Source organism: Musca autumnalis, unplaced genomic scaffold (assembly GCF_047663935.1).
Source record: "Musca autumnalis isolate F117 unplaced genomic scaffold, ASM4766393v1 scaffold_4, whole genome shotgun sequence".
Classification (NCBI taxonomy): domain Eukaryota; kingdom Metazoa; phylum Arthropoda; class Insecta; order Diptera; family Muscidae; genus Musca; species Musca autumnalis.
In genome coordinates, this window is record NW_027411977.1 from 95,293,621 (window position 1) to 95,317,927 (window position 24,307).

At 35.7% G+C, this 24,307-nt stretch overlaps 3 protein-coding genes across 6 annotated transcripts in view; 1 reads left to right on the top strand and 2 right to left on the bottom strand.

Annotated features, from left to right (window-relative positions):
* The first annotated feature begins 2,831 nt into the window (after positions 1–2,831).
* On the top strand, positions 2,832–10,006 carry LOC141404362 (dosage compensation regulator mle-like). Of its 2 annotated transcripts, XM_073987902.1 has the most exons (5): positions 2,832–3,062; positions 3,145–3,643; positions 5,141–5,462; positions 6,560–7,789; positions 8,140–10,006. In XM_073987902.1, the coding sequence occupies exons 1-5, from the start codon at positions 2,984–2,986 to the stop codon at positions 9,733–9,735; spliced, it is 3,726 nt and encodes a 1,241-aa protein (XP_073844003.1). In that variant the 5' UTR covers positions 2,832–2,983; the 3' UTR covers positions 9,736–10,006. The 2 variants fall into 2 exon arrangements, with proteins under 2 accessions (XP_073844003.1, XP_073844004.1); XM_073987903.1 differs by lacking the exons at positions 2,832–3,062; positions 3,145–3,643 and adding an exon at positions 4,925–5,074.
* Positions 9,893–13,718, bottom strand: LOC141404363 (NF-X1-type zinc finger protein NFXL1). Its single transcript, XM_073987904.1, has 9 exons — positions 13,450–13,718; positions 12,510–13,384; positions 12,323–12,439; positions 12,125–12,256; positions 11,850–12,058; positions 11,596–11,785; positions 11,228–11,428; positions 10,911–11,165; positions 9,893–10,570 (listed from the first exon to the last, which is right to left on the bottom strand). The coding sequence occupies exons 1-9, from the start codon at positions 13,613–13,615 to the stop codon at positions 10,148–10,150; spliced, it is 2,568 nt and encodes an 855-aa protein (XP_073844005.1). The 5' UTR covers positions 13,616–13,718; the 3' UTR covers positions 9,893–10,147.
* A 9,197-nt stretch (positions 13,719–22,915) lies between these two features.
* The window catches only part of LOC141401131 (unconventional myosin IC-like), a 216,331-nt gene continuing 214,939 nt past the window's right edge, over positions 22,916–24,307 (bottom strand). For all 3 annotated transcript variants that reach the window (XM_073981015.1, XM_073981014.1, XM_073981012.1), the window contains 3 exons: positions 23,352–23,784; positions 23,179–23,281; positions 22,916–23,112 (listed from right to left, as the gene is read on the bottom strand). In XM_073981015.1, coding sequence (XP_073837116.1) covers positions 23,098–23,112; positions 23,179–23,281; positions 23,352–23,784 — 551 coding nt within the window. In that variant the 3' untranslated portion in view covers positions 22,916–23,097. The remainder of the gene's footprint in view (positions 23,113–23,178; positions 23,282–23,351; positions 23,785–24,307) is intronic.

Below are 24,307 nucleotides of genomic sequence, written 5' to 3' on the forward strand. Positions count from 1 at the left end.
TTCTGTTCCAGAACTGCAAGAATCTACTTATTTTTACTATTTTTTCCGATAACATAAAGGAAAAAATGTTATCGTAGTAAAAAATAGTAGCTTCTTGCAGGTTCTGGAACAGAGCAATAGTGTGACCACTATGAAAATTTTCATCTATCAAAAGCTCTGTTCCAGAACTAAAAAGTTTTTACAATTTTTACCACTTTTACACATTTTGCGTTCCCGTACACAAAATTTGTATGAAAATTGTTTACGATTTTTACAACTTTTACGACTTTTACCACTTTATAAAGTACGGGAACAGGCCAAAAATGATTTGGCAACTCATATGTAAATTTTTCATTTAGGGAGCGCACTATTTGATACGGCATTCTCGTATGTAAACATAAATTTATCAGCTGTTTTCTGGCATTCTCAAAAAAAAAAATGAAAAGCAAAATCTTTTAAAAAAGAAAATGGAAAGTTATGTATATTTAAGTATTTAGAAAAGTAAATAAAGGGTGTTTATACTGTTATTTTCAGATCGATTGGTCGAAAGGAGCAGTGTTGGAAATTATTGCTTTGTGGCAAAACATGAATGCCTCTATAACCCCAAAAACCTATTCTACCACAACAAACATGCTAGATATTCATTTTCCTTCAACCAAAATTAAATCAAATTTTGAACTCAACAATAAATGTAAACAATGACAAAAACAGCTGTTTTTATATTTATAGGTTATGTCATACGAAAATAACACTTGTAGGTATGAACGCACAAATTGAAAGTTGTATGGATGACGTCAATTTTGACAAACATAGAGAATGTCGAATGGGTGAAAGAAATGACAGCTCATATGACATTGATAGATGGTGTAAACAGCCCTTTATGAATTTTACAAGAGAGCGCGCAGCTAGGATGCACTCCATATTGCTTCCACAACACACAGCTAGGATGCAATCCATTTTCGATCCAAATCACCGCTTTTGATGTAGTGTTTTGGATTGAATTTTAATGCAGTCTAAAGATGCTATAAAAATGCAAGCCATTGCAAATATCCCAAAATAAATGAAATACATTTCTTATTTGTGTAAAACAAGAATATTAACTTTATTACATTAACACAAATTCTAAAAATTCTACATTAAATTTAATCGTAACTGAGATTACTTCCTCTGATCTGCATTTTATGACACCGCAATTGCTTTTGCTTCACCATCCAAATGGTTTTTAATTTTTCCTCCTACTCAAGTTCGGATTTCCAAAATAACTCCAACTCCACTTCAAAAATAATTTGCGTCTCGTGAATTACAGCAATGCTCGCAACCTTATGCTTGGTTTACATTTACGAAATCCACTCGATTTCAACTGTCAATTCCTTTGCGTATACGTCAAATAAAAACTCTTCTGAAGTCCATTCGATTTAATTTGACGTTTAAGCAATGGAATTGACAGTTGAAATCGATTGGATTTCGTAAATGTAAACCAAGCATTAGTTTGCATTTCTTTATTTTTTCAAAACATATTGTTAGAATTTTAGACATCTTTCTTGTGTTCAGAAAAAAAGACTGCTACATCTTTTGTAGGGATCAAAAAATTGGCTTGCTTGGCTAGGAATCTTTAAGCGAGTGCTTCTAAAATGTATCAACGGAGTGCATTTTTCATAACTCCGTGTGGACTACATCCAAAGATGTATTGAAATCATAACTCTGCATTGCACTACTTCCAAACTTTTTTGTTGGGATGTACTCCAACGGAGCATGTACTGTACACTTTCACTCACTGATTAAACTGACGAATAAACTGCAGACACGGATGCAAACTAGAGTTGTGCCAATTGAACTATATTGAACGACCTAGTTCACTATCACACGTTAGTTTGTATGACGTTACCCATACGTTTTTGAACTGGTGCTTGGTTTACATTTACGAAATCCACTCGATTTCAACTGTCAATTCCTTTGCGTACACGTCAAATGAAAACTCATCTGAAATCCATTCGATTTCATTTGATGTTTAAGTCCCGGTCCACACTAGCGTGAATTTCATTAAAAAATTTCATGAAATTAGGTGTTCTTAAATCGAATTCCCCACTACAGCAATTTTATGATTTTACATGGAGGTCGATCTAGAGACGCATAATTTCATGCAATTTTTTCAATGAAATAACTCTAGTGTGGACCGGGACTAAGCAATGGAATTGACATTTGAAATCGAGGGGATTTCGTAAAGCTGGGTACACATTGTCAGTTTTGAATGACAGCTTTGTTGTTGCTTGCTAGTGTGGCCGTTCATTTTTGTCATTCATCATGCAACCACAGAATATTTTGTGGTTGCTGGACGGTTGGACAGTTATCGATAATTGCAAAAAATCGTCATTCAAAACTGACAATGTGTACCCAGCTTTATATTTAGTATAAATGTAAACCAAGCATAGGACAGTGAACTAGGTCGTTCAATTACCCAACTCTAGCTCTGTTCCAGAACTAAAAAGTTTTTACGATTTTTACCACTTTTACGCATTTTGCGTTCCCGTACACAAAATTTATATGAAAATCGTTTACAACTTTTACGACTTTTACCACTTTATAAAGTCCGGGAATAGGCAATCTAATGCAAACATTTTGCTGGGATGTTAACATTAGAGTTGTGCAATCTAGTTCATTTTAAAGATCTAGTTCAATAGCTCAGCTCTTTAAACTGAACTAGGTCAGTAATCTAGTTCATAGTTCACTGTCCAGTTCAATCATTCGGATCAAAATCGTTCACCGGCTCTTAATCGGTCGTTTATACATCTCTAGTTAACATGGCATTACTAAATACAACCCTGTAAGCTCGTGCTAAAATAACAATACCGATTACATAAATACTTGGTATTTCACAACACTGACAGTATTCCTCGGCTCGGCTTTATTATACAGAAAAAATTCTGGAAAATTTTGTTCGCAGCGGTTGAGTAAAATAGATATTGCGGAAAATTTTTGATAAAGAAAAAAATTAAAATTGTTAAAAATGACGGATATCAAGTCCTTTTTTCATGAGTGGTGCACAAAAAATAAAGCCGATCCGCAATATAGCGTGAGAGCCACCGGTAAGAAATTGCAAAGAAAATCGCGTGCACATATTTATCACTAATAAGTCTCTTTCCATGAAAAATGTATTATTTTATTCAGGCCCTAAACACCGGCAACGTTTTCTTTGCGAGGTACGAATAAATGGCCTTCCATATGTGGCTGTGGGAAATTCGACAAATAAAAAAGATGCCGAACGTAATGCTTCGAGGGATTTTGTAAATTTTCTTGTACGTAGTGGCAAACTTAATCCAAGTGATGTACCGGCTGATGCTGGAGTAGCTGCAGCACCGGTTCCAGAAATGATGTCTGCCGGAAATGGAGATGGTGGAACACCACAGAAACGAGTGTTTGAATCGAATTCCGGACCACAGGAATTGGGTCAAGCATATCGTCCAATAGATAATCGTCGTGATTACAACCCTATTGATAGGGCTCAAGAACAACTGGACATGAAGGAAGCCGAATCAATTGATGTGAATGCAGCCATACACGGCAATTGGACCATAGAAAATGCCAAAGCCAAACTTCATCAATTTATGCAAATGAATAAGATAACTGCTGATTATAAGTATACACCAGTGGGGCCAGAACATGCAAGGTAAATTTGGAATTATTTTCTTTTGTTGGAATAATTTTTTGTGTTTTACATACACATGTACATTTTACATTTTTTTATGTTTTTCATATCTCTGATTATCACCTAATTGCTTGAAGTCACACACAGCCATTTTTTAGATGCGTTTAGCTATTTTATGGGAGGTGAATGAGGAAAATTTGTTTTTTCTTAGCCATCTCCCTAACAAAAATATTAGTAAAAATGACTGTGTATGGCCTTGAACATGAAGGATAATGTGAGATTCACTAATCGGACAATTTTCTAGAAAACAAATACATATGATAACTCATGATTACACGATTTCAACTATCCTGTTTTATATTCGAAGGTCAGGCACAGCTAGTCTTATTATAACAAACTAATTTCGGGAGAGGAATTTGGAAAGTGTCGTTTTCCTCATTCATCTTCCTATTTTATGATCCAGCAAATACCAAGTAGCTGTGTCTGATCTTCGGGATGGCTCTTTAAATAAGCATGTTTTTATTTTTTTTTTTTGTTTTTCTATTATACAAATTCCTGTGTAAGAAGTTTATTTCTCTGTAGATAACTATTTTTCAGTAGCTAGATACAAATTTATAAATAAGAAAATTTAAGGCTGACTTCCAAAATGTTTGAAAACTATGTAGAAACTTAGACATTGTTTAAGTATAAGTATGGAAACTGAAGCACTTTGTATCCGGTGTTAAAATACTCAACTGCGGCGTTATGAACATAATATTTAGTTCTGAAATAAAGCAAATAATGTTTTGGAAGTCAGCCTACAGGATGTGTATACATCGAACGATGTTATGGTGCTTTAATGCCAAACGAGAAACATTAAATAATCATGACTAAATAGAGAACTGAGATTACACTTACATTCATCAAAGTATAATCTCTAGTTCTGAAGTCTTTGTATGAGCATGCACAACTGTAAGGAGAGAAAATGTGTGGGTGGTAGCGAGAACAAGTGATAACCTGTAATAAAATGGTGCAATTTTTCATGTTAATTGATTCCCAGTTTAAAAGTGACACATTGCTGTAGTACTGGTTATTTTTGCCATTGTTCCGTTCACGCTCTTGATTTTTCATAGAATGAGGAACGTGAATGGAACATTTATTATTAGGGGGAGAGGGGGATATTAAACAAAACATACTTTAAAAAAGATGTCACTGTTGTCACTTAACTAATCGGCCAATTTCTATTATCCATGTTTATGTATTACAGTCTGCTTGCGGACATGCCTAGAAATGATTTGTTCTCGAAACCACCATCAACACATGTTTTACTACAGCCACAGTTATATCAATACAGCGCATTATGTAGATTGAATTAAAGAAAAAACGTAAATGACCTATGGAAAAAGCAACATAATATCGTTCGATCGAAAAGGGAGAGTATGGCCGGAAATTATAGTCCATGAAAAATGAGAAGTAAACGATTAAAATTGCATATATTTAAATTCGTGCCTCTATGTGTACGTCCACCAATTTTTTTAGGAGCTTTATGGCGGAAATGCATATTTATGTTAATCAACTTAAACGTACAATTACGGCCCGTGAGACAGGATCAAACAAGCAGTCGGCCAGCAAATCATGTGCCCTTTCATTGGTACGCCAACTTTACCATTTGGGTGTTATAGAGGCATTTACTGGCACCCTAAAACAACGCAAAGATGATGAAGAGCTATCACCCTACCCAGTTAAGGTATCACCCGAGCTTGAACGGAAAATAGAGGAAGTCATAAATGAAATGAATCTACCAATTGTCAACATAAATAACATTAAACCCGATCCAGAGACTAATGTTATCAGTTTGCAAGTATGTATTTATATGCTATGTAACTAATTTTATTGTAGATATCAGAGAATATGCGAACCGCTAATTCATATACAGTAGAATCGATAAAACTTGTACCGATGTCTATACACATAGTACCGAAACTGTTTCATTATTCAATTCACAATTTTCGTTATAATACGACCCTGTCCTCCATGTCATTACGAATTGAGGTGCTACCAAAATATGTCAAGTTGACATTGACAACACAACCGAAGTACCTTGTTTAAAGAATTTCACACTTGTAAAGATAGAAACTAGCTGGGCGTAAGTTAAAAATTGAAAAATCAAAAAGTAAAATTGTCAGTTCAAGACAAAAATCGGAGAACCGTAGAGTCGACATAACAAAGTAATATTTTGCCCAAAAAAAAAATTTTTTTTTTGGTAGACATCGTTTTTAAATCGTGAAAATGCACCTTTGGTCCCATAAAAATTACTATGGAAACAAAGGTCGCTAGGTTGGCACGGGTTAACCTTAACCGATCGCCATAAAAGATCATATATGTATAAGAGTATATAATGATCAAATGGATAAAAGTTTGGGGGTAAGAGTTTCAGACATTAAAATGTTTTTTTTTTTTTTTTTTTTTTTTTACTTCCGAGCTAAGGGACCTGAAAGCCAAGAATCTAAGACAAAAATGATATCTTATGAATTTTAATGAAAAGAGAATTTATGCGTATCTATATAGAGTCGAGTCTTCATTGCAGCATCCACAAGTTAAAGTCCACCGAATTGACTTTTTGAGTTTTCAAAATAGTACGACTCTACTATTTGTATTAAAATACGCATGCTCCAAATTTGGAAGTGAATTCAAATTTGGTACATCTACGTTATGGAAAACTTGATTAATATACAAAGAAAATGGCAAATCGGATCAATAATGGAGAGATCAAAATCGAAATCGATTCACGTTGAAGAACTCTATTAATAGTCTCTTAAATATCTTAAATCGAATACATTTTAAGAACACAAAAAGTTCCCCACTCTGCCATCGTGATTTATCGGAAATCTACTGTTATTAAAGTTAAATATAATTTCATGTTAAAAACTATGTAATCCATTTTCTCCTTTTTTTCAGGTAAACACAAACAAAGACAACAATCGCCAGCGTGGTGGGGACTCTCAGCAAATGGCTGCATCTATTGTTCCCTGGGCGCCACCGCAACCAAATTGGAATGCTTGGAATGCCTGTAACATTGATGAAGGTTATTTAGCTACAGCTTCCCTCGACGATTTGTGCAGAGATTTGGAGAATGCCGCCAAGGATAAACGCCAATTTAATACGGAATATCAAAAGTTTTTGGAGTTTCGCCAAAAACTACCCATTTTTTCTATGCGCAATGAAATCATGGATGCCATAAACGAAAATTCGGTTGTAATTATACGCGGTAATACCGGTTGTGGTAAGACTACACAAATTGCTCAATATATTCTAGAAGACTACATTTCATCGGGTCAGGGAGCCTACTGTAATATTTATGTTACCCAACCTCGTCGTATATCGGCAATTTCGGTGGCCGAACGTGTGGCAAATGAATCATGCGAAAATTTGGGCGAATCTGTCGGTTATTCAGTACGTTTTGAGTCGACATTTCCACGACCTTATGGTTCAATTTTGTTCTGTACCGTGGGTGTGCTACTGCGTAAATTAGAGGCCGGCCTTCGGGGCATTTCTCACATTATTGTTGATGAAATTCACGAGCGTGACGTTAATAGTGATTTCCTTCTGATCATTCTACGTGATATGGTACACACATATCCCGATTTACGCATTATTCTTATGTCTGCTACAATTGACACAACACTATTCTCGGAATACTTTGGAAATTGTCCAGTCATAGAAGTCCCCGGACGTGCGTATCCGGTTCAACAATTCTTCTTGGAAGATTGCGTGGAAATGACAAAATTCGTACCACCACCAGATTCGCGCAAACGCAATAAAGACAAAGATGACGAAGAGAGTGCAATACTCAAGGAGAACGGCGAAGATCCATCTGATCAGAATCTCAATAAAGTTGTTGATAATTCTTATACACAACAAACCAAGGCTACAATGGCAGCTTTATCAGAGTCTGAATGCTCATTCGAATTGATAGAGGCATTACTGGTGCATATCAAGTCAAAGAACATACCCGGAGCTATATTGGTATTTTTACCAGGTTGGAATTTGATTTTTGCCCTCATGAAATACTTGCAAAATTCCAATCAATTTGGTGGGCCACAATATCGTATATTGCCGTGCCATTCCCAAATTCCTCGGGAAGATCAACGTAAAGTTTTCGAGCCTGTACCAGATGGTGTTACAAAGGTGGGTATTATTTATGTTTTCACACCACAGATTATGGGTGAAAGGTATTTTATTTATAAACACATAAATACCTGCAAAAATTCTCAATACAAAACTCATTATTAATATTATTAACAAAGCCATGTAACCCAACTTTGTAATATCTACTTGTATAACTACTTGGGTCGTTAATGCTAATTTCGGATAACATGTCATTGTTAAAAATAATGAGTTTTTAATGAGTATCTTAGCTGGGATGATGCATCAATGTTCAAACGCAACACAATTGAACAGATGCAAAGTAATCAAATATCAAAAATACATTCCTCCTGACACTTGTTTAAACCAAATCTTTAAATTTCTCTTTCCAGATTATTTTGTCTACAAATATCGCCGAAACATCTATTACCATTGATGACATTGTATTCGTCATTGATTTATGCAAGGCTCGTATGAAAATGTTCACATCACACAACAATCTTACCAGTTATGCCACTGTTTGGGCAAGCCGCACAAATTTGGAACAGCGTAAGGGCCGTGCTGGTCGTGTTCGCCCCGGTTTTTGCTTTACTCTATGTTCCAAGGCACGTTTTCAAGCATTAGAAGAGTACTTGACACCAGAAATGTTCCGTACACCTTTGCATGAAATGGCGTTGACCATAAAGTTACTACGCTTGGGCACCATACATCAGTTCTTATCGAAGGCCTTGGAACCACCACCATTGGATGCTGTAATTGAGGCCGAAGTATTGCTGCGTGATATGCGTTGTCTGGACAGTAACGATGAATTAACACCTTTGGGTCGCATTTTGGCTAGACTGCCCATTGAACCGAAATTGGGCAAAATGATGGTCTTGAGTACTGTATTTGGTTGCGCAGATATTACAGCTACTATGGCTTCATATTCCAGTACATTTTCTGAAATCTTCGCTTTAGAATTGGGTCAAAGACGCCTACAGAATCATCAAAAAGCCCTTGGTGGCAATAAATGTTCGGATCATGTGGCAATGATTGTGGCCAAACAAATGTGGGAGGGTGCCCGGCGTAAAGGAGACGATGAAGAGATACGTTTCTGTGAGTGGAAGGGTCTGCAACTATCTACTATGCGAGTCTTGGCTGAGGCTAAAAATCAACTATTGGATTTGCTTGTACAAGCCGGATTCCCCGAGGAATGCATGATATCTTCACATATAAATGCCAATGCCGATGATCCCCAGTTGGATGTTGCAATTGCCCTGCTATGTATTGGTCTCTATCCAAATATTTGTTACCACAAAGAAAAACGTAAAGTTTTGACCACTGAGTCGAAGGCAGCTCTCATTCACAAAACGTCGGTAAATTGCAGCAATCTAGCGGTTACATTCCCATATCCCTTCTTTATATTTGGTGAGAAAATCCGTACACGAGCAGTATCCTGTAAACAAATGACTATGGTTTCTCCATTACATTTGATTTTATTTGGCAGTCGCAAAATTGACTTGGTCAAAGACAATATTGTGCGGGTTGATAATTGGCTTAATTTCCAAATGGATCCCTACCTCGCCGCCTCATTGGCAGCTTTAAAACCTGCCATTGAAGATCTAATAACGAGAGCTTGTGATGATCCTTCGGAAATTCTCAATTTGAGTGAAGCAGAGGGTAAATTGGTGCAGGTTATTAAAGAACTGTCGGTAATGACCGCTGGCGATTTTGAAATACAGCGTGAAAAGGGTATAATGCCATTCCAAAGTCGTGGACCTCCCGGTGGCGGCGACGGGGGACCAAATAAACGTCCTCGCTTTGATGGAGGTGGTGGCGGCTTCGGAGGTGGACGCAGTGGTGGTTATGGAGGTGGTAGCGGCTTTGGTGGTGGACGTTATGGAGGTGGTGGTGGCTTTGGAGGTGGTCGTGGGGGCTTTGGCCGTGGCGGAGGAGGTGGCGGCCCCAACTGGAATCGTTGGGGCGGTGGCGGAAATCGTCGTTTCTAATTTAAGTAGTACTCCAAACCAATAGGATGCAGTGGCGATGGTCGTGATGGTTACATTGGTGAAGTGAATGTGGTAGCCCTAACTGGAATTGTTGCGGCTACAAGTTGATGGAGGAAATCGCCAAATTTAATTTACGTATATAATATGACTAACAATATTTTATTCTCAAAAGACGTATATACCTTTATTGGAACTACATATATAGATACATTTATCTATAAGACAAATGATCAATTATTTATAATAAATATATAAAATAAGGACTCAAAAATCATTTAATGCGTTTTTCTTAATCTCTGAAATCATTGTTTATATCGACATACAAGTCATAACGTCGAAACCCAAAACGTCCCAAATTTCTGCGGCCAACAGAAAACAAATATTCCGTCTTTGACTGTAGATGGTAAATATTTCAATGTTCTTCGTATAAAGCTAAGGCTACAGCTAATGCTATGGCTGCTAAAATACCAGCATATAAACCAAGTAATTTCCAATTAATTGGTTGTTTGGCTTTAACCTCTACCGTCTTGCGTTCTTTGGGCTTACGTTTGCTAAATTTCTTTTCGAATTGTTCAACTTCTAGGCGATTACGTTCTTCTTCTTGCTTTTGTAATAGCTCTTGTTCGCGTTTTCGTGACAACTCAAGATTTTTCTGTGTCTCTACACAATTCTCATCACAGTTTAACTTGGTAAGACCCGAACGATGTTTATCACAGGAAACTTCTAATTTTAAACGTTTACAATCGCAAAAGATGCGTAGCTTCTTGCGGCAGGCCTCTGGATATGGACAGGGACCCGAATGGCATTTAGCTGCACAACGATGACCACAAGGGTACTGTGGAAGGAAATCAGAAAATAACATTAAACAATTTTGTTTGTATTCAATGAAAGGCTGACTTCTGTATCGTCAATTGCTTTGTGTCGTTTAAACTTCGTCAAAATATTTCAGTTGCACACTCATAAATTGTTCCTCGAAAATGCAACTAAATATATCAGAAAAAAATGGTACATGTTTGCTTTTAACCTACGTTAAAAATGCGTACTTTTGACGTTTTGAAACACGTAGCTTCGCAGTTGTTAAGTTCAACGGCGTTAAGAAACGTAATACTTCGCAGATATTCAGTCATTTGTAAAGCAACTGACGATACGAAAGTCGGCCAAACAATTCTACTTACATTTTTTAAACAACGATTGCCACAACTCTTTAAATTCTCCTGTCTTTCTGCCACATCATTGTCTGTGCCTTCTGTACTGTAAAAGTCACTACATTTGTAGACTATAGGCATTAGACCACAATGGCATTTGGTTTTAATTGCAACACTGCATGGCTGACAGGGCGGCAAATGACAAGGCCTAGGACATCCGTGTGTACAGCCTTCGGGACGTGGTATATTGCAGCCTTGTTCACAGGGAGCACAACCTACTTGTTGCTAGAATGGATAAGGAAAATAGTGGTCTATTAAAGGCTACCTCAATTGGTGCATTTACGTACGTTCATATCTTTTATATCCGGTACAGTGTGACAAACTAGGGGACATTTGTGGTTTCCACATTTCAATTGACGGTTACACAAACGTTGGCATGAACTTGGTTTTGAGTTCCAGCAGGGCCAGTCGGCCACCTCATGTCCTCCTATACAGGTCACAGAGACTTTTTGCTCACATCGAGGATGAGGCATAGACTTAAATTCAAACTGGAAAAGGAATTAACATATTATTATCAAGGATTACAATTTCAAAATGCTCAGCCCGATCATGAATATCAACTATCCGTGAGTTTTCATACTTTTTCCCTTAGTTGAAATGACAGAGAGACAAATCGCACGGGGAGTTTACATTCATAATCAGGCTGATCATTTACCTGTTTTGTTGGTTCCCAAATACCGGCATTATTAGATTTTTTTACTGTCCTTACAGCAGCATGACATTTGGCTTGACAAACGTGACCGCATTTTGATACATCATTTAATAAGCCACAAGGTTGCGAACATGGTGGGCACTCATTTTTGTGACAACGATGTTTGTTGTAATGATGACACTTTGAAGGAATTCTAACAATATGCAAACGGTTAAGATACAAGTGCTTTTACTTTTTTGTGTTTCGAAAATACTTACCTACATGGCTCCAAACATACGATACGAGCAGTGCGTTCTCTTCCACATGGAACACTTTTCTTTGTCTTACCACATCTACAGTGAATTTGAGACTGTTGTTGGCATGGATAACATGGACCTTTGTGACAAATAGATTGACATTTGTGTTTTCCACAAGATAAAGGTTTACCACAAACTTTATCACAGGGAGGACAATTCTTATCGCAGCACTATTATAAATGAAGAACGCTTTGTTAACTCATCGTTTCTACTCGTTGAGTGTAATAATAAATTACCTTGCGATTACACGGATGCTTCTCGCAATCTCTTATCTGCTTGCATTTGGTTTCACAAGTAAAGTCTTTGGAACAGGGAAGTTCTTTTTCATGCATTCCACAACGGCATTTCTTTTTAATAATGATCAAGCACTTGATAAATATAACGGTATATTTTAAATCACAAACTGGAAAAACATGGCATATAAAATTGCTTACCAAATTGCAATTTCCTTTGTGGCATCTTTGGGTACAATTATGCAGTTGACAAGGCAATAGTTTTTGGCAGGTGTCTCCACATGGGTCAATGGTTTCTGTACATGGTCCAATTTTCTTCTGCAATAGAAAATAACAAAAATACATAAGGTATATACTGTAGTATATGTGCATAACAAATACTACTTACAGTTTTACCACAAGGACATGAACGCGGGAGACTTAAAGGACATTCTCCGCAATCCCCGGAATGGCAAATCTTCTTACATACGTGTAGACCACATGAGTAGCTGCGATTACAAACATTTTTACATTGCCATTCCAAGTCACAACATTGTCTTTTAGTGATCTCCCGGCCACATTTGCATTGTTGCTCACTTGTCTTGGTGCATGGCGGACACTGCCCCGGCTTATGACACACTCGGTCGCATTTATGTTCTCTACACTTCAAACGAAGTTCACACTTCTTCTGACATTCCCATTCCTTATCGATGCAGCGAACAGATTTTGGAGGGGATTTGCCACATTTACACGATGTATTGGCATACTGGGCGCACGGTGGACACGGACCGGGATGACATAGTATTGTGCATTTGTGACCGCAATTTGGTTGTAAAGCTTTACCACATATCTCACCGCATGAATGTGGCACTAACCATGGCTGAGCGGGCGGATTTATTTCTTTGCCACAAAAACATTCATATGTCGATGGCTTCTCCTCAGGTGAAAATTCCTTGCGGCACTGGGGACAACACCAATGCAGGGCCTTTTGCTTTTTTGGTGCCACATATTCTCCCAAATGATTGTAGTAGCCCTGCTGATCACTTTGAGCCGCCTTGGCCTTTATCTGAGCCATGCTGTCGTTTGCCCATCGCCTTATACAATTCAAATGGAAAAGACAGTAACAATGCTTGCAGGACCAGACTGCCTCTGCACGTTTTATACTGCCTATACAAATGAGACATGTTGCCGCTCCAGATTGCAAAATGTTCTCAAGAAAGCCGCTAGTTTTGGCCAACAAACGCTCATCCACTATTTCCTTGTCATAGTGTTTGTACAAAGAAGCTAGGAGAATATTGTTAAATCATAAATTTATTGGCAGCTATGGCTATTTCATTTATTATACCCACTTAAAATAGTCTTTTCATCCAGTTCATCTTCATCAGAGTCTGAGGACTCGTAGTTTTCGACAATTTTCTTTGCAACATCAATGTTGCGTGCATGGACTTCTTTGAATTTCTGTGAGGCATCTGCCGTGGCACTTGGTTGTTGTTTCTTGTTCTTAGCAGGAGGCATTTTCGAAAGAGAAATTCTTGGACACGTAGAATATCAGAAAAAAGTTCGCAAATTCAGTTGGACAAATATGAAGTTGTCATTTTGACATATGTTTTCAAATGTCAATTCCACCGGTTGTCTAAGATCACACATTGAAAGTTTCAATCAAAGCAAATTTATATAAGGTACATGCATGGTACAATTAGAAAGGTAGATGCCTCAGCCCAGCTGATCGAATCTAAAACGTGAAAAAACTATGAACTCGCCATGAATAATCAAAACAAAAAACCATATGATTCGGTAAGTAAGAGATAGCATGTCTACACTTTATAGACAAACACAAGCGATAAAAAGAGACAACAAGAGACCATTTGGCGAAAATTTTGACAGTTTACATTACAAAAAAAGTTGCTTTGTTGTAGCAATTCGCCGATGCATCTACCTTTCTTATTGTACCATGGGTACATGCATGAACAACTAACAAATTTACAAAAACAACAGCTGTGTTCCAGAACCAAAAAGTTTTTACAATTTTTACGACTTTTACACATTTTACACGAAAACCCGTTCCCGTACACAAAAAAGTTGTAAAATGTTCACTTCTCTTTAAACAAAAATGGCGCTGAATGACGCTCTCTTTAAAAACTTTTTACTCGACAAATTTGAGCGTGTAAAAAATAGTAACATGAATGCAGGGGTCTGATTGGCCGGTACGCTTGACATTTTGTTCCAGCTTTTTTGACGTTTTTTCCATTTTTGCGTTCCCGAACTTTTTTAAAAAACTTTTGTGTGACAACAATTTTGTGCATGATCAAGCATGATTTGACGTGTTTTAGTGCTTCATAAACTCAAAAAACTTTTGTGTTGAATTATGCGAAACTCGTAGTAAATGAGCTGTAACTCGTCGTGTTTAAGCAATGAACGGAAAGAAACAAAACGATTCCCGTACCAATCACACAAAGCCACAAACTTTTCAGCTTCTCTGAATCGTTTCATTCTCACAACCAAAACAAAAACACAAACTTTTCAACGTAAATAGATGGAAACCGTACGATTGGTGAAATGTAACTTCGGCTATGCTTTGCCGAGTTGTTTCATTCACCACCGAAACGACAAGTATTTTTGGGAAACGTTTGCCGTGCGTTATGGTCAATGACACACTCAGACACACACACACATGTGATTGCTTAACAACCCTATAAGTTAGCATCAGCATACCACAGTGAATTTTATCAACCACCAAACGTTTTTGATTTATTCACATGTGTTAAGTACTATTTAGTTTTCTATCTGTTGTTGTGGAGTTGAGTACTTTTCGCTTTTCGTTTTGTTCGTACCCACGAATGTAAACAAAACGAAACTAAACAGCGAGCTCGGCCAACGGGGGTTATGTTTCGTTTTGTATTGTTCCTATGGAAAATACGAAACGAAACGATTGGAAATTTTATTTAAAGTATTTTTACGTACTCTGTGTTTAAGAGATATCAGCATGAAAATTTGACACAAGATAAAGTAGCAGTCACAGAAAAAATAGAAATTGCTAACTCAGAAAACGCATTTTTTGAGTTATGTCACTCTTTGAGTAAATGAGCGATATGTATGTATGTAAATATGGACTTATTGTATTGGTTTTGAAACACAAACATTTTGATAGTTTTCCAACATACCATTCAATCTTAATTTATAAAATCTACGAAAAACAATTCGTATAAATACATTCTACAATTACACGGATAAGCTAATAATTAGCATACACATTTATTATTTTCAAGAGAATCAAGTTTCGTGTATTCTCCAGTGGCTACACAAGAATTTATAATTCAAATATGATGTTTTGTTCGAGTAATGTTGGTTTGTTGGGTTGTCTTGTGTAATGGAAAAAATGTGTGTATTGAAAATTTTCATTTCAAAAACAAAAGCTTTCTTTTTCAATTGTGTGAGTGAGCAAATTGACACACACCGACAGGAAAAGTGCGCCCTTTGAGCAGCCTTGCTTTAAAACGAATAAAAAATTTAAAAATCATGCACGAGTTTAGTTGTTTTTTTTTTTGTTTTCCTTTTAGTTCGACATAATAGGTCTGTTCGATAACTTCGCAAGTAAAAAGCATTTGCAAGTTCTTGCAACTACTTGCAAGTACTTCTCATTTCTCTTTTACTGAACAAGTTTGTTATTGAACAGCATTTTGTAAAAGTTTGTACAAATTTTTACAAACTTTTGAGTTATCGTACAGACCTTATGAAACAGGCTGTTAATGCCTGTTCCAGAATCTGCAAGAACCCACTAACATTACTACTATAAAAATGTTTCCTTTATGATATCCCACCATACCATTGCTATTGAAAATTTTTTATTTTTCGAATGTTTCTCGATAGTTTTGCGGATATTTTGTTCGAGAACGCATACCAGAATGAATTGAAAACGATTCATTCGTCGCTCAGTTTGTGGCAGGAAAACCTTCGATTTCGAAAACCGGAAGTAATATTATTACCGAATGAATGGCGATAGTTTCTACGGCAGTGGCGAAAACATAAGTCCCGGGCCACTCTAGAGCAATTTCAATGAAATTTTGACATGAAACTTTGCATTTTTTGAGAATATGCATAATTTTAAGAAACTAGTGTACACGGTTTCATATGTTCTGCAATTTTGCTTTGTTGGTCCCGGTCCACACTAGCGTGAATTTCATTAAAAAAATTCATGAAATTAGGTGTTCTTAAATCGAATTCCCCACTACAGCAATTTTATGATTTTACTCTACTATGGACGTCGATCTAGAGACGCATAATTTCATATCAAAATTTCAGTGATATTACTGTAGTGTGGCCCGGGACTTGCAATATTCGTATGAAACAAACAGACCGTTTCATTTTACATTTTATTTTACTTTCATGTCAAAATTTCAGTGAAATTACTATTAGTGTGGCCCGGGACTAAGGAAATGTCTATAAATTATTGGGATTTAAAAAAATACATAATATTTTTTCACATTTGGTTGAATATTTTGGAAAACATGAATGAAAACTCGTTAGATTTTCAATTTGAATGCTTCCATATCATCCCAGCAAAAAGTTTGCATCCGTGAATGCAGTTTAATCAGTACAAGTGTACAGTAGAATTGCCGTTGGAGTACATCTTTTCCTATGAATTCACTTATGAATTTTACAAGATAGCGCGCAGCTAGGATGCACTCCATTTTGTTCCACAGCACACAGCTAGGATGCACTCCATTTTCGATCCAAATCACGGCTTAAGATGCAGTGCTTTGGATTGAATTTATATTCATTCTTCGGATTGCATTTTTAATCAGTCTAAAGATGCAATAAAAATGCAAGCCATTGCGAAATATCCCAGAATAAATAAAATGCATTTATTATTTGTGTAAAACAATAATACAAAGAACTTTGAATTTTACAAGAGAGCGCGCAGCTAGGATGCACTCCATTTTACTTTCACAGCAGACGGCTAGGATGCACTCCGTTTTCGATCCAAATCACAACTTTTCATGTAGTCTTTTGGATTGAATTTAAAGGCACTCTTCGGATTGTGTTTTTAATCAATCCAAAGATGCAGTAAAAATGCATGCTATTGCGAAATATCCCAGAATAAATAAACTGCATTTATTATTTGTGTATAACAAGAATACAAAGAACTTTATTATATAAACATAAGCTGTGTTCCAGAACTAAAAAGTTTTTACAATTTTTACGACTTTTACACATTTTACTCGAAAAAGCGTTCCCGTACACAAAAAAGTTGTAAAATGTTCATTTCTCTTTAAACAAAAATGGCGCTGAATGACGCTCTCTTTAAAAACTTTTTACACGACAAATTTGGGCGAGTAAAAAAATAGTAACATGGTTGCCGGCGTCTGATTGGCTGATACGCCGACTTTGACATTTGTTCCAGTTTTTTTGACGTATTTTCCATTTTTCCGTTCCCGAACTATTTCAAAAAACTTCTATGTGAAAACAAATTTTTTGAAGTTCTCTCTTTTACGAGTTTTACTATTAAAAAGTACGGGAACGAAGCTATAAATTAAAAAAAAAGTTTCCATTAAACTCAATCACAATTGAGTGCACATCCTCCGTTCTCCATTTAATCCAAACACAACTGCTTTTGCTTCGTCATCCTAAAGCGTTTTTTTGTTTTATGTTGCCTTCCCATCACTAGTTCAGCTTTCGGCATGGACTTCAACTCCACCCCAGCAACAACTTTTGGAAGTTGTGCAATTGGAGTTATGATTTCACAACATCTTTCGATGTACTCCAACAGAGTTATGAAAAATGCACTCCGTTCGATACATTTTATAAGTAGTTGCTTTAGAGATCCCTACAGAAAAAAAGTTGGTTGATCCCTACACATTTCTTCAAAAGATAAAGAAGAGTGTATACATTTCGAAGAATTTGTAATAAATTAAAGAAATAAATAAAAATAATATACACAACATACAACTTTTTTGGATACCTGGTCATGTCGGCATTACAGGAAATGTACATGCTGATACAGCTGCTAAGTATGCATGCACAGCACCTTTAGTGTATGAGGACATCGTCGAAAAATTAGACTTGAAATCTCATATAGAAGCTGAACTTCGGCGTTTATCCAAGCAAAACAGCATGCTCTTCAATCATTTCCATTATAGCAACATCAATCCCAATCGCATTAGCCCTATTTATCCCACAAACGTTACACAATATATACCTTAATAATAATGGATTAGAAATTCTTAAGTCACCAACTCCTGTTAACATTAATGCTGTATATAACTTTATAACACATTCTCCTTTTATTATATAAGAAACTTCTACTTAAAAATGGTAATTAATGTTATAAAAGCCATAGCTTATGGCCTTAGTAGCCAATGCTACCTTCTTATTAACTTTGTATTTACTACTAGTTAATGTAAATAAAATAAAATAAATAAATAAAATAAAAAAATGACAACTTATGTTGCGAACATTTTTGCGGTAATTTACGAGACGGAAATTTTCAATGAAGTGGAGTTGGAGCCCATGTCGAAAGCTGAATTAGTGATGGGAAGGCAAAATAAAAAAACAACTTTAGGATGATGGAAGAAATTCAGATGCACTTGGATTAAATCGAGAACGGAGGAAGTAAGCTCAAATGTGATCGAATTTAATGGAAACTTTTTTTAATTTGTGTTTATATAATAAAGTTCTTTGTGTTCTTGTTATACACAAATAATAAATGCATTTTATTTATTTTTTTTTTTTGGATATTTCGCAATGGCTTACATTTAATTGCATCTTTAGACTGATTTAAAAGGCAATCCGAAGAATGCATATAAATTCAATCCAAAGCACTGCATCTTAAGTTGTGATTTGGATCGAAAATGGAGTACATCCTAGCTGTGTGCTGTGGAAGCGAAATGGAGTGCATCCTAGCTGCGCGCTCCCTTGTAAAATTCATAAGTGAATTCATAGGAAAAGATGTACTCCAACGGCAAATGTACCGTACACTTTTAATGATTCAACTGCATCCGCGGATGCAAACTTTTTGCTGGGAATTCATAGGAAAGGGGTAGTTTACACTATATGTAAATGTCATATGACCCCAGCAAAATTTGACGGAAGGGGTTCTTTGCGATGACGTGATTTCATGTCATCTTTTGCATTGGTTCAAAGGAAGTCGTGAAAGATCCGATCTTTTCATTAGGATTTGAACCACTGCAAAGGAAGTCGTGAAAGATCCGATCTTTTCATCAGCATTTGTACCCATTCCATCGATCCAATAGAGATGATGTTTGTGTTTTTATTTACAAACCGATTTATTTTCATTTTGGTATGTTCCAGTACTGCAAAAATCTACTAATTTTTACTATTTTTTCCGATAACATAAAGGAAAAATTGTTATCGTAGTAAAAATAAGTAGATTCTTGCAGTTTCTGGAACAGACCAAAGTTGTTAGAACTGTCGTCGTGATGTTGTCTTACATTTCCTGCATATCAAACAACTAAAACTTCTAAACAATTGGTATTATATGAAGTCCCAACCATCGAGCTAAAAATAGAATCGGACTGCACACATTGCTATTTTAAAAGTTCCCTAGTCTGTTCTAAATCTGACATAGAATGAAATCAATCAAATCTCGCTGCTTGGAATTTGAAAAAAAAAGTCCGAAACGAAAAGGAAACAAGAATCTGAAAATAAAGAAGAAACTACTTTTGGAAAGAAACAATTAAAAATAAATTAATTAAGCATAAATGGTATTTTCCATAAAAAGTCTCTCCTCCCCGTTCGTTACATTTTGTTCTTAGAGATCCCTAAAGCAAGCCGGGTTGTAGATCCCTACATATTTCCGTCACTAAACAAAAGAGTATAAATTACCAAAATGTTGTTATAAAATAACAAAATTATAAAATAAAAGTAATTTACGAAATAAAAATACTTAAAGGAGTGCATTTGGAGTCCATGTTGAAATCTGAACTGGTGATGGGAAGATAATTGAAAAAACCTTTTGTAAGATGAAAGAATATCAGTTGCGGAGAACGGAGGAAGTAATCTTTTGCGTTGCAGCGGTGGTGATTACATTGCAATTTTGGATGTAAACTTTTGAAAAACTAAACTGATAAATTAATTGTAGTTATTTCATGAATTCGTTTGAATTAATAAAGAGTTTTGTTTTTCATGAAAACCATATTTCAATACAGCATTTCCATTTTCCAAACAATACATGAAAATTTCATGCCAAGGGGTTGGTGAAAATGACATGCCAAAGCATTGGTTAAAATGACATGTCAAAGCATGGGTGAAAATTACGTGTCAAAGCATTGGTGAAAATGACATGTCAAATCATTGGTGGAAATGACATGTCAACGCATTGGTTAAAATGACATGCTTAGGATCCAGAAAAGAACGTCATCTTTTGGGGTCCACGCTCATATAAAATTCATCGATGAAGATGCTAAAAAGATGACATGCTAGATCACTTGCACCCATGATTGAATGTCATCTTTGGCATCGAACATTTTGCTGGGACACGAAATAAAAACATTCCATATCTACGCACGCAGGCAATGTGGAGACGTAATTTTATTACATTTTTGGTGGTGTGGACGCACAAAGTAAATGGCGTAAGGAAAATCCCCAATATTGCACATATTAGCGGCTATATAATGATGGAAAATTTCATGTCATATGACATTTACATATAGTGTAAACTACCCCTTAGTGCGGGTGTGCGTCTGTGTGTTGCACAGATTCTGGGTGTTACCAGATCTGTTCTCTGGGGAATTCCCGAACTAGCAGGGATTGGGATAAATACAAGAGGATTCAGCAACAGCGAGTTAGTTTTGTTTTAGACGTTAAACAGACCAGTTGGTTAAAGAAGAAGCTGCGTGCCTACTAGAGACAAGATGTGTGCTTAGTAATTAAAATCGGTTGCGAATAAGTGCAATCAAGTAAAAATATAGCATTTTAAAAATGTAATCTGAACCGAACCCTGTTTAATTTGTATACAAACACAGAAGGAATTCAGAGTTTTTCGGTCATTTTATGAGAATCTCTGCACATTTTCCTGCGCTTTTGTATACAAACACAGAAGACAGTAATGTCTTAACACAGCTAACATTTTTTCCGATTTTTTTTCGAATTCGGAACGAAACTCTGCACATGTTTCCGATGCCGAATTCGTTCCGAAATCGGAACAAAATTGTGTGAAGGTGCCCACGAATTCGGAAAGTTTTGTCGAGTTTCTTTCCGAATTCTAAACGAAATCGTTTAAAAACTAGAATGAAAAAAATGGGAAATTTTGAGGGAATTTTCGATGTTCTGCACAATTTCGGACAAAACTCTAAAAGATCATTCGAAAACGGACAGAAAATCGTATGATTTTCGGATACTTTTTTAGAATTTCGAAAACAATGTTTGGTCCACATGCCAAACATTAGCTTTGTTCCTTTACGTTAAAGTTTCTTATAACTTTACCATTTTTTACTTGGAAATCGTTCCTTAACAAAATTGAGGAGAGAGCATACCAAAACTACTGCTCGACAAATTTCGTGGTGTAAAAAGTGGAAAATCTGTCAAACTGCTGATTTGACATTTATTTGATAATTAAGACAAAAGAAAAATAAGAAAACAGCGCGCATTGTCAAAGCATAATAAAAACAAATAAAATAAATATAAATATAAATAAGAAAAAAATTAAACCAGTGAAATAAAAAATAACAAACAGTGAAATTTATTTTGTTTGTTGTTATTGTTTTAGGCGGCCATGTTTGTTTTTTTGACATTGCTGCCAGATCTACTATTTTTCCGTTCCTTCACTTTTGTGCAAAACTTGCTACGTGAGAGCAATTTTGATAGTTCTCTCTTTTGCTACATGGTAGAACAAATACAAGGTAAAGTTAATACTACAACAAATACAACTCGAACAACAACCACAAAGGAATTTGTTTTTGTTTGTAAACCTTAGTGTCAACGTAAATGTAAACAAAACAAGGAAATGGGTATAAATTATTGGAATTTAAAAAACTAATAATTTTTCACATTTGAATGAATATTTTGGAAAACATGAATGAAAACTCGTTAGATTTTCAATTTGAATGTTTCCATATCATTCCACTAAATGCATAATTTCTCGCAGAAAGTAGAATACTTGCAAAAATGTTTCGGGTCGCTGGTAATTCATTGAAAAAAGAGAAGATGTTTCAATCATTTGCTTTTGAAAACAAAAAAGCACATGTTTATTAGGGCTTTATTCTTTTCAAGTTTAACAAAATACCACACATATTAACAAATATTGTACCGCCTCTATAAGCGGTGTTTTAGTGTGCGGCATGTCGTTCGGACCTGGAGGAGGTTACATGTCAATGATATGAAGCCGTCTTTATGGGAAATAGTTTTTTTTCTGATGAATAAATTTGTTCTTCAAAAATATATATCCCTAATATACATCGAACATTGAAATAAATACATAAAATGTCGAATGGAATTTGACACTAACACTACAACCCAGTTCAGTCAGCTGGGTATTGCTGCTACCTTTTCTTGTTCTACCATGCTTTTGCTACTTGTTCTATTAAAAAAGTAAAGGAACAAAGCTACGTATAGTATTTCGATGTGTTACTAATGCTAGGTTTACATTTATGAAATCCCCTCGATTACAACTGTCAATTCCATTGCTTAAACGTCAAATGAAATCCAATGGATTTCAGAGGAGATTTCATTTGACGTATACGCAAAGGAATTGACAGTTGAAATCCACTCAATTTCGTAAATGCAAACTTACTATTACTTTTGGGCCACCCCACAGTAGTATAAAGCATAATAAAAAATGTATGAATAAAACACAATTAATTTTGTCAGTAGGATCGTTTCGCATAAAAGGATTTACTTTTGTTTTGGTTATTAAAATATATATAACAAAAATTTAAATTTAAAGCCATGGTTATAACATATATTTTATGTAGATATGTATGTATGTAGTAGTCGTAAATAGCAGATAAACCCGTTAACACGCGAAGAAGCATGGATCATCATTACTGGCCAGCAATCTGTAAAAATTTAAATATTTTAAATCAAACTGCCCATTTAATTGCATTAAATACGAATATACTTACAACAACAAGATGTCCACTCTTATCACGTATTACACCAGGTTCACCGCCACCCGTTTGAATATCGATAACACCCGATTTGCCCTTAGCCATGTTGTGCACCAAACTGAAAACAAAAAAAGAAAATTGAGTCGATTTTCACAAATAAGATTAAAAGAAATTTTTGTAAAACTTACGAATCTCTTTCCACAATTTTCAGGACATCCGCTGTGCCCACAGTATCAATAATGTAAGTGCAGAATTCAATGATATAGGGAATTTCTAGAATAAGATCACCTTTGTCCTTTTTCAAATCGAGGGGTATACGTATAACCATTAAGTCATCACTGTGATTGGTAAGATCGAAATCGAGTTTTTCCAGAGGTAAACGATGTTTCTGTTTATAACTCTTGCCATCCAAAACATAAATGGCTTTATTGCTTAACAATATGAAACGATCACGAGGTTTGTAACCATGGCGATCGTATTTGGTGCAGGCTGAGGAATACTTTAGAGTTTCACCATTCAATGAGTTGTTTATAAAACTATTAACATTGGCTGTATGTTCACTGGGAATGCGATCGGTTTTGAACCATTGTGATACACTGGCTGGGTAACTGCTCTTTTTATCTGTTGAAATAGATGTTTTTATTTAATATAATTAAGGAATATTATTAAAATAATAATTTTCATAATAACAATGTAAAGACGAACTGAAACTATCCTATAAATACCCAGCAAAAACAAACTGCGTGGTCGTGGTCGAAGTTTTGCTTTCACTCATTCTTTCGAATAAGTTCAAGTGAACTCACCAATATGCTATGCCGAAGGATTGGTGAAAGTATTGTTATGAATGTAACTAATTGCTTTAAGTTAATTTAGCTGAACTTCCGTTAATTTAAACATTTGAATTGTAACGTAAAGTTTAATTGAGCAGTTAATTTATTTAAATTAGTTTTACAACAACAACTACTGTATAAAATTTTCTCACTTATCCAAGTCCTTACTTTCCACGTTTATTTTGTTGAGGTACATACAAAAAGAATTCATCAAAACAGATTTCATTCGAGATCACTAGCATCATGACATCAAACATTTTGCTGGGTATTTAATCTTTTATCCATTCAGGGATGAATGTATTTATCCCTAATAA

Coding starts and splice junctions, on each gene's coding strand:
- LOC141404362 (XM_073987902.1), top strand. CDS start 2,984: ATGACGGATATCAAGTCCTTTTTTCATGAGTGGTGCACAAAAAATAAA. Junction 3,644..5,140: donor GTGGGGCCAGAACATGCAAG/GTAAATTTGGAA, acceptor CAATTTTTTTAG/GAGCTTTATGGCGGAAATGC. Junction 7,790..8,139: donor TACCAGATGGTGTTACAAAG/GTGGGTATTATT, acceptor TTCTCTTTCCAG/ATTATTTTGTCTACAAATAT.
- LOC141404363 (XM_073987904.1), bottom strand. CDS start 13,615: ATGCCTCCTGCTAAGAACAAGAAACAACAACCAAGTGCCACGGCAGAT. Junction 13,385..13,449: donor GGATGAAAAGACTATTTTAA/GTGGGTATAATA, acceptor ATATTCTCCTAG/CTTCTTTGTACAAACACTAT. Junction 11,166..11,227: donor CGGATATAAAAGATATGAAC/GTACGTAAATGC, acceptor TATCCATTCTAG/CAACAAGTAGGTTGTGCTCC.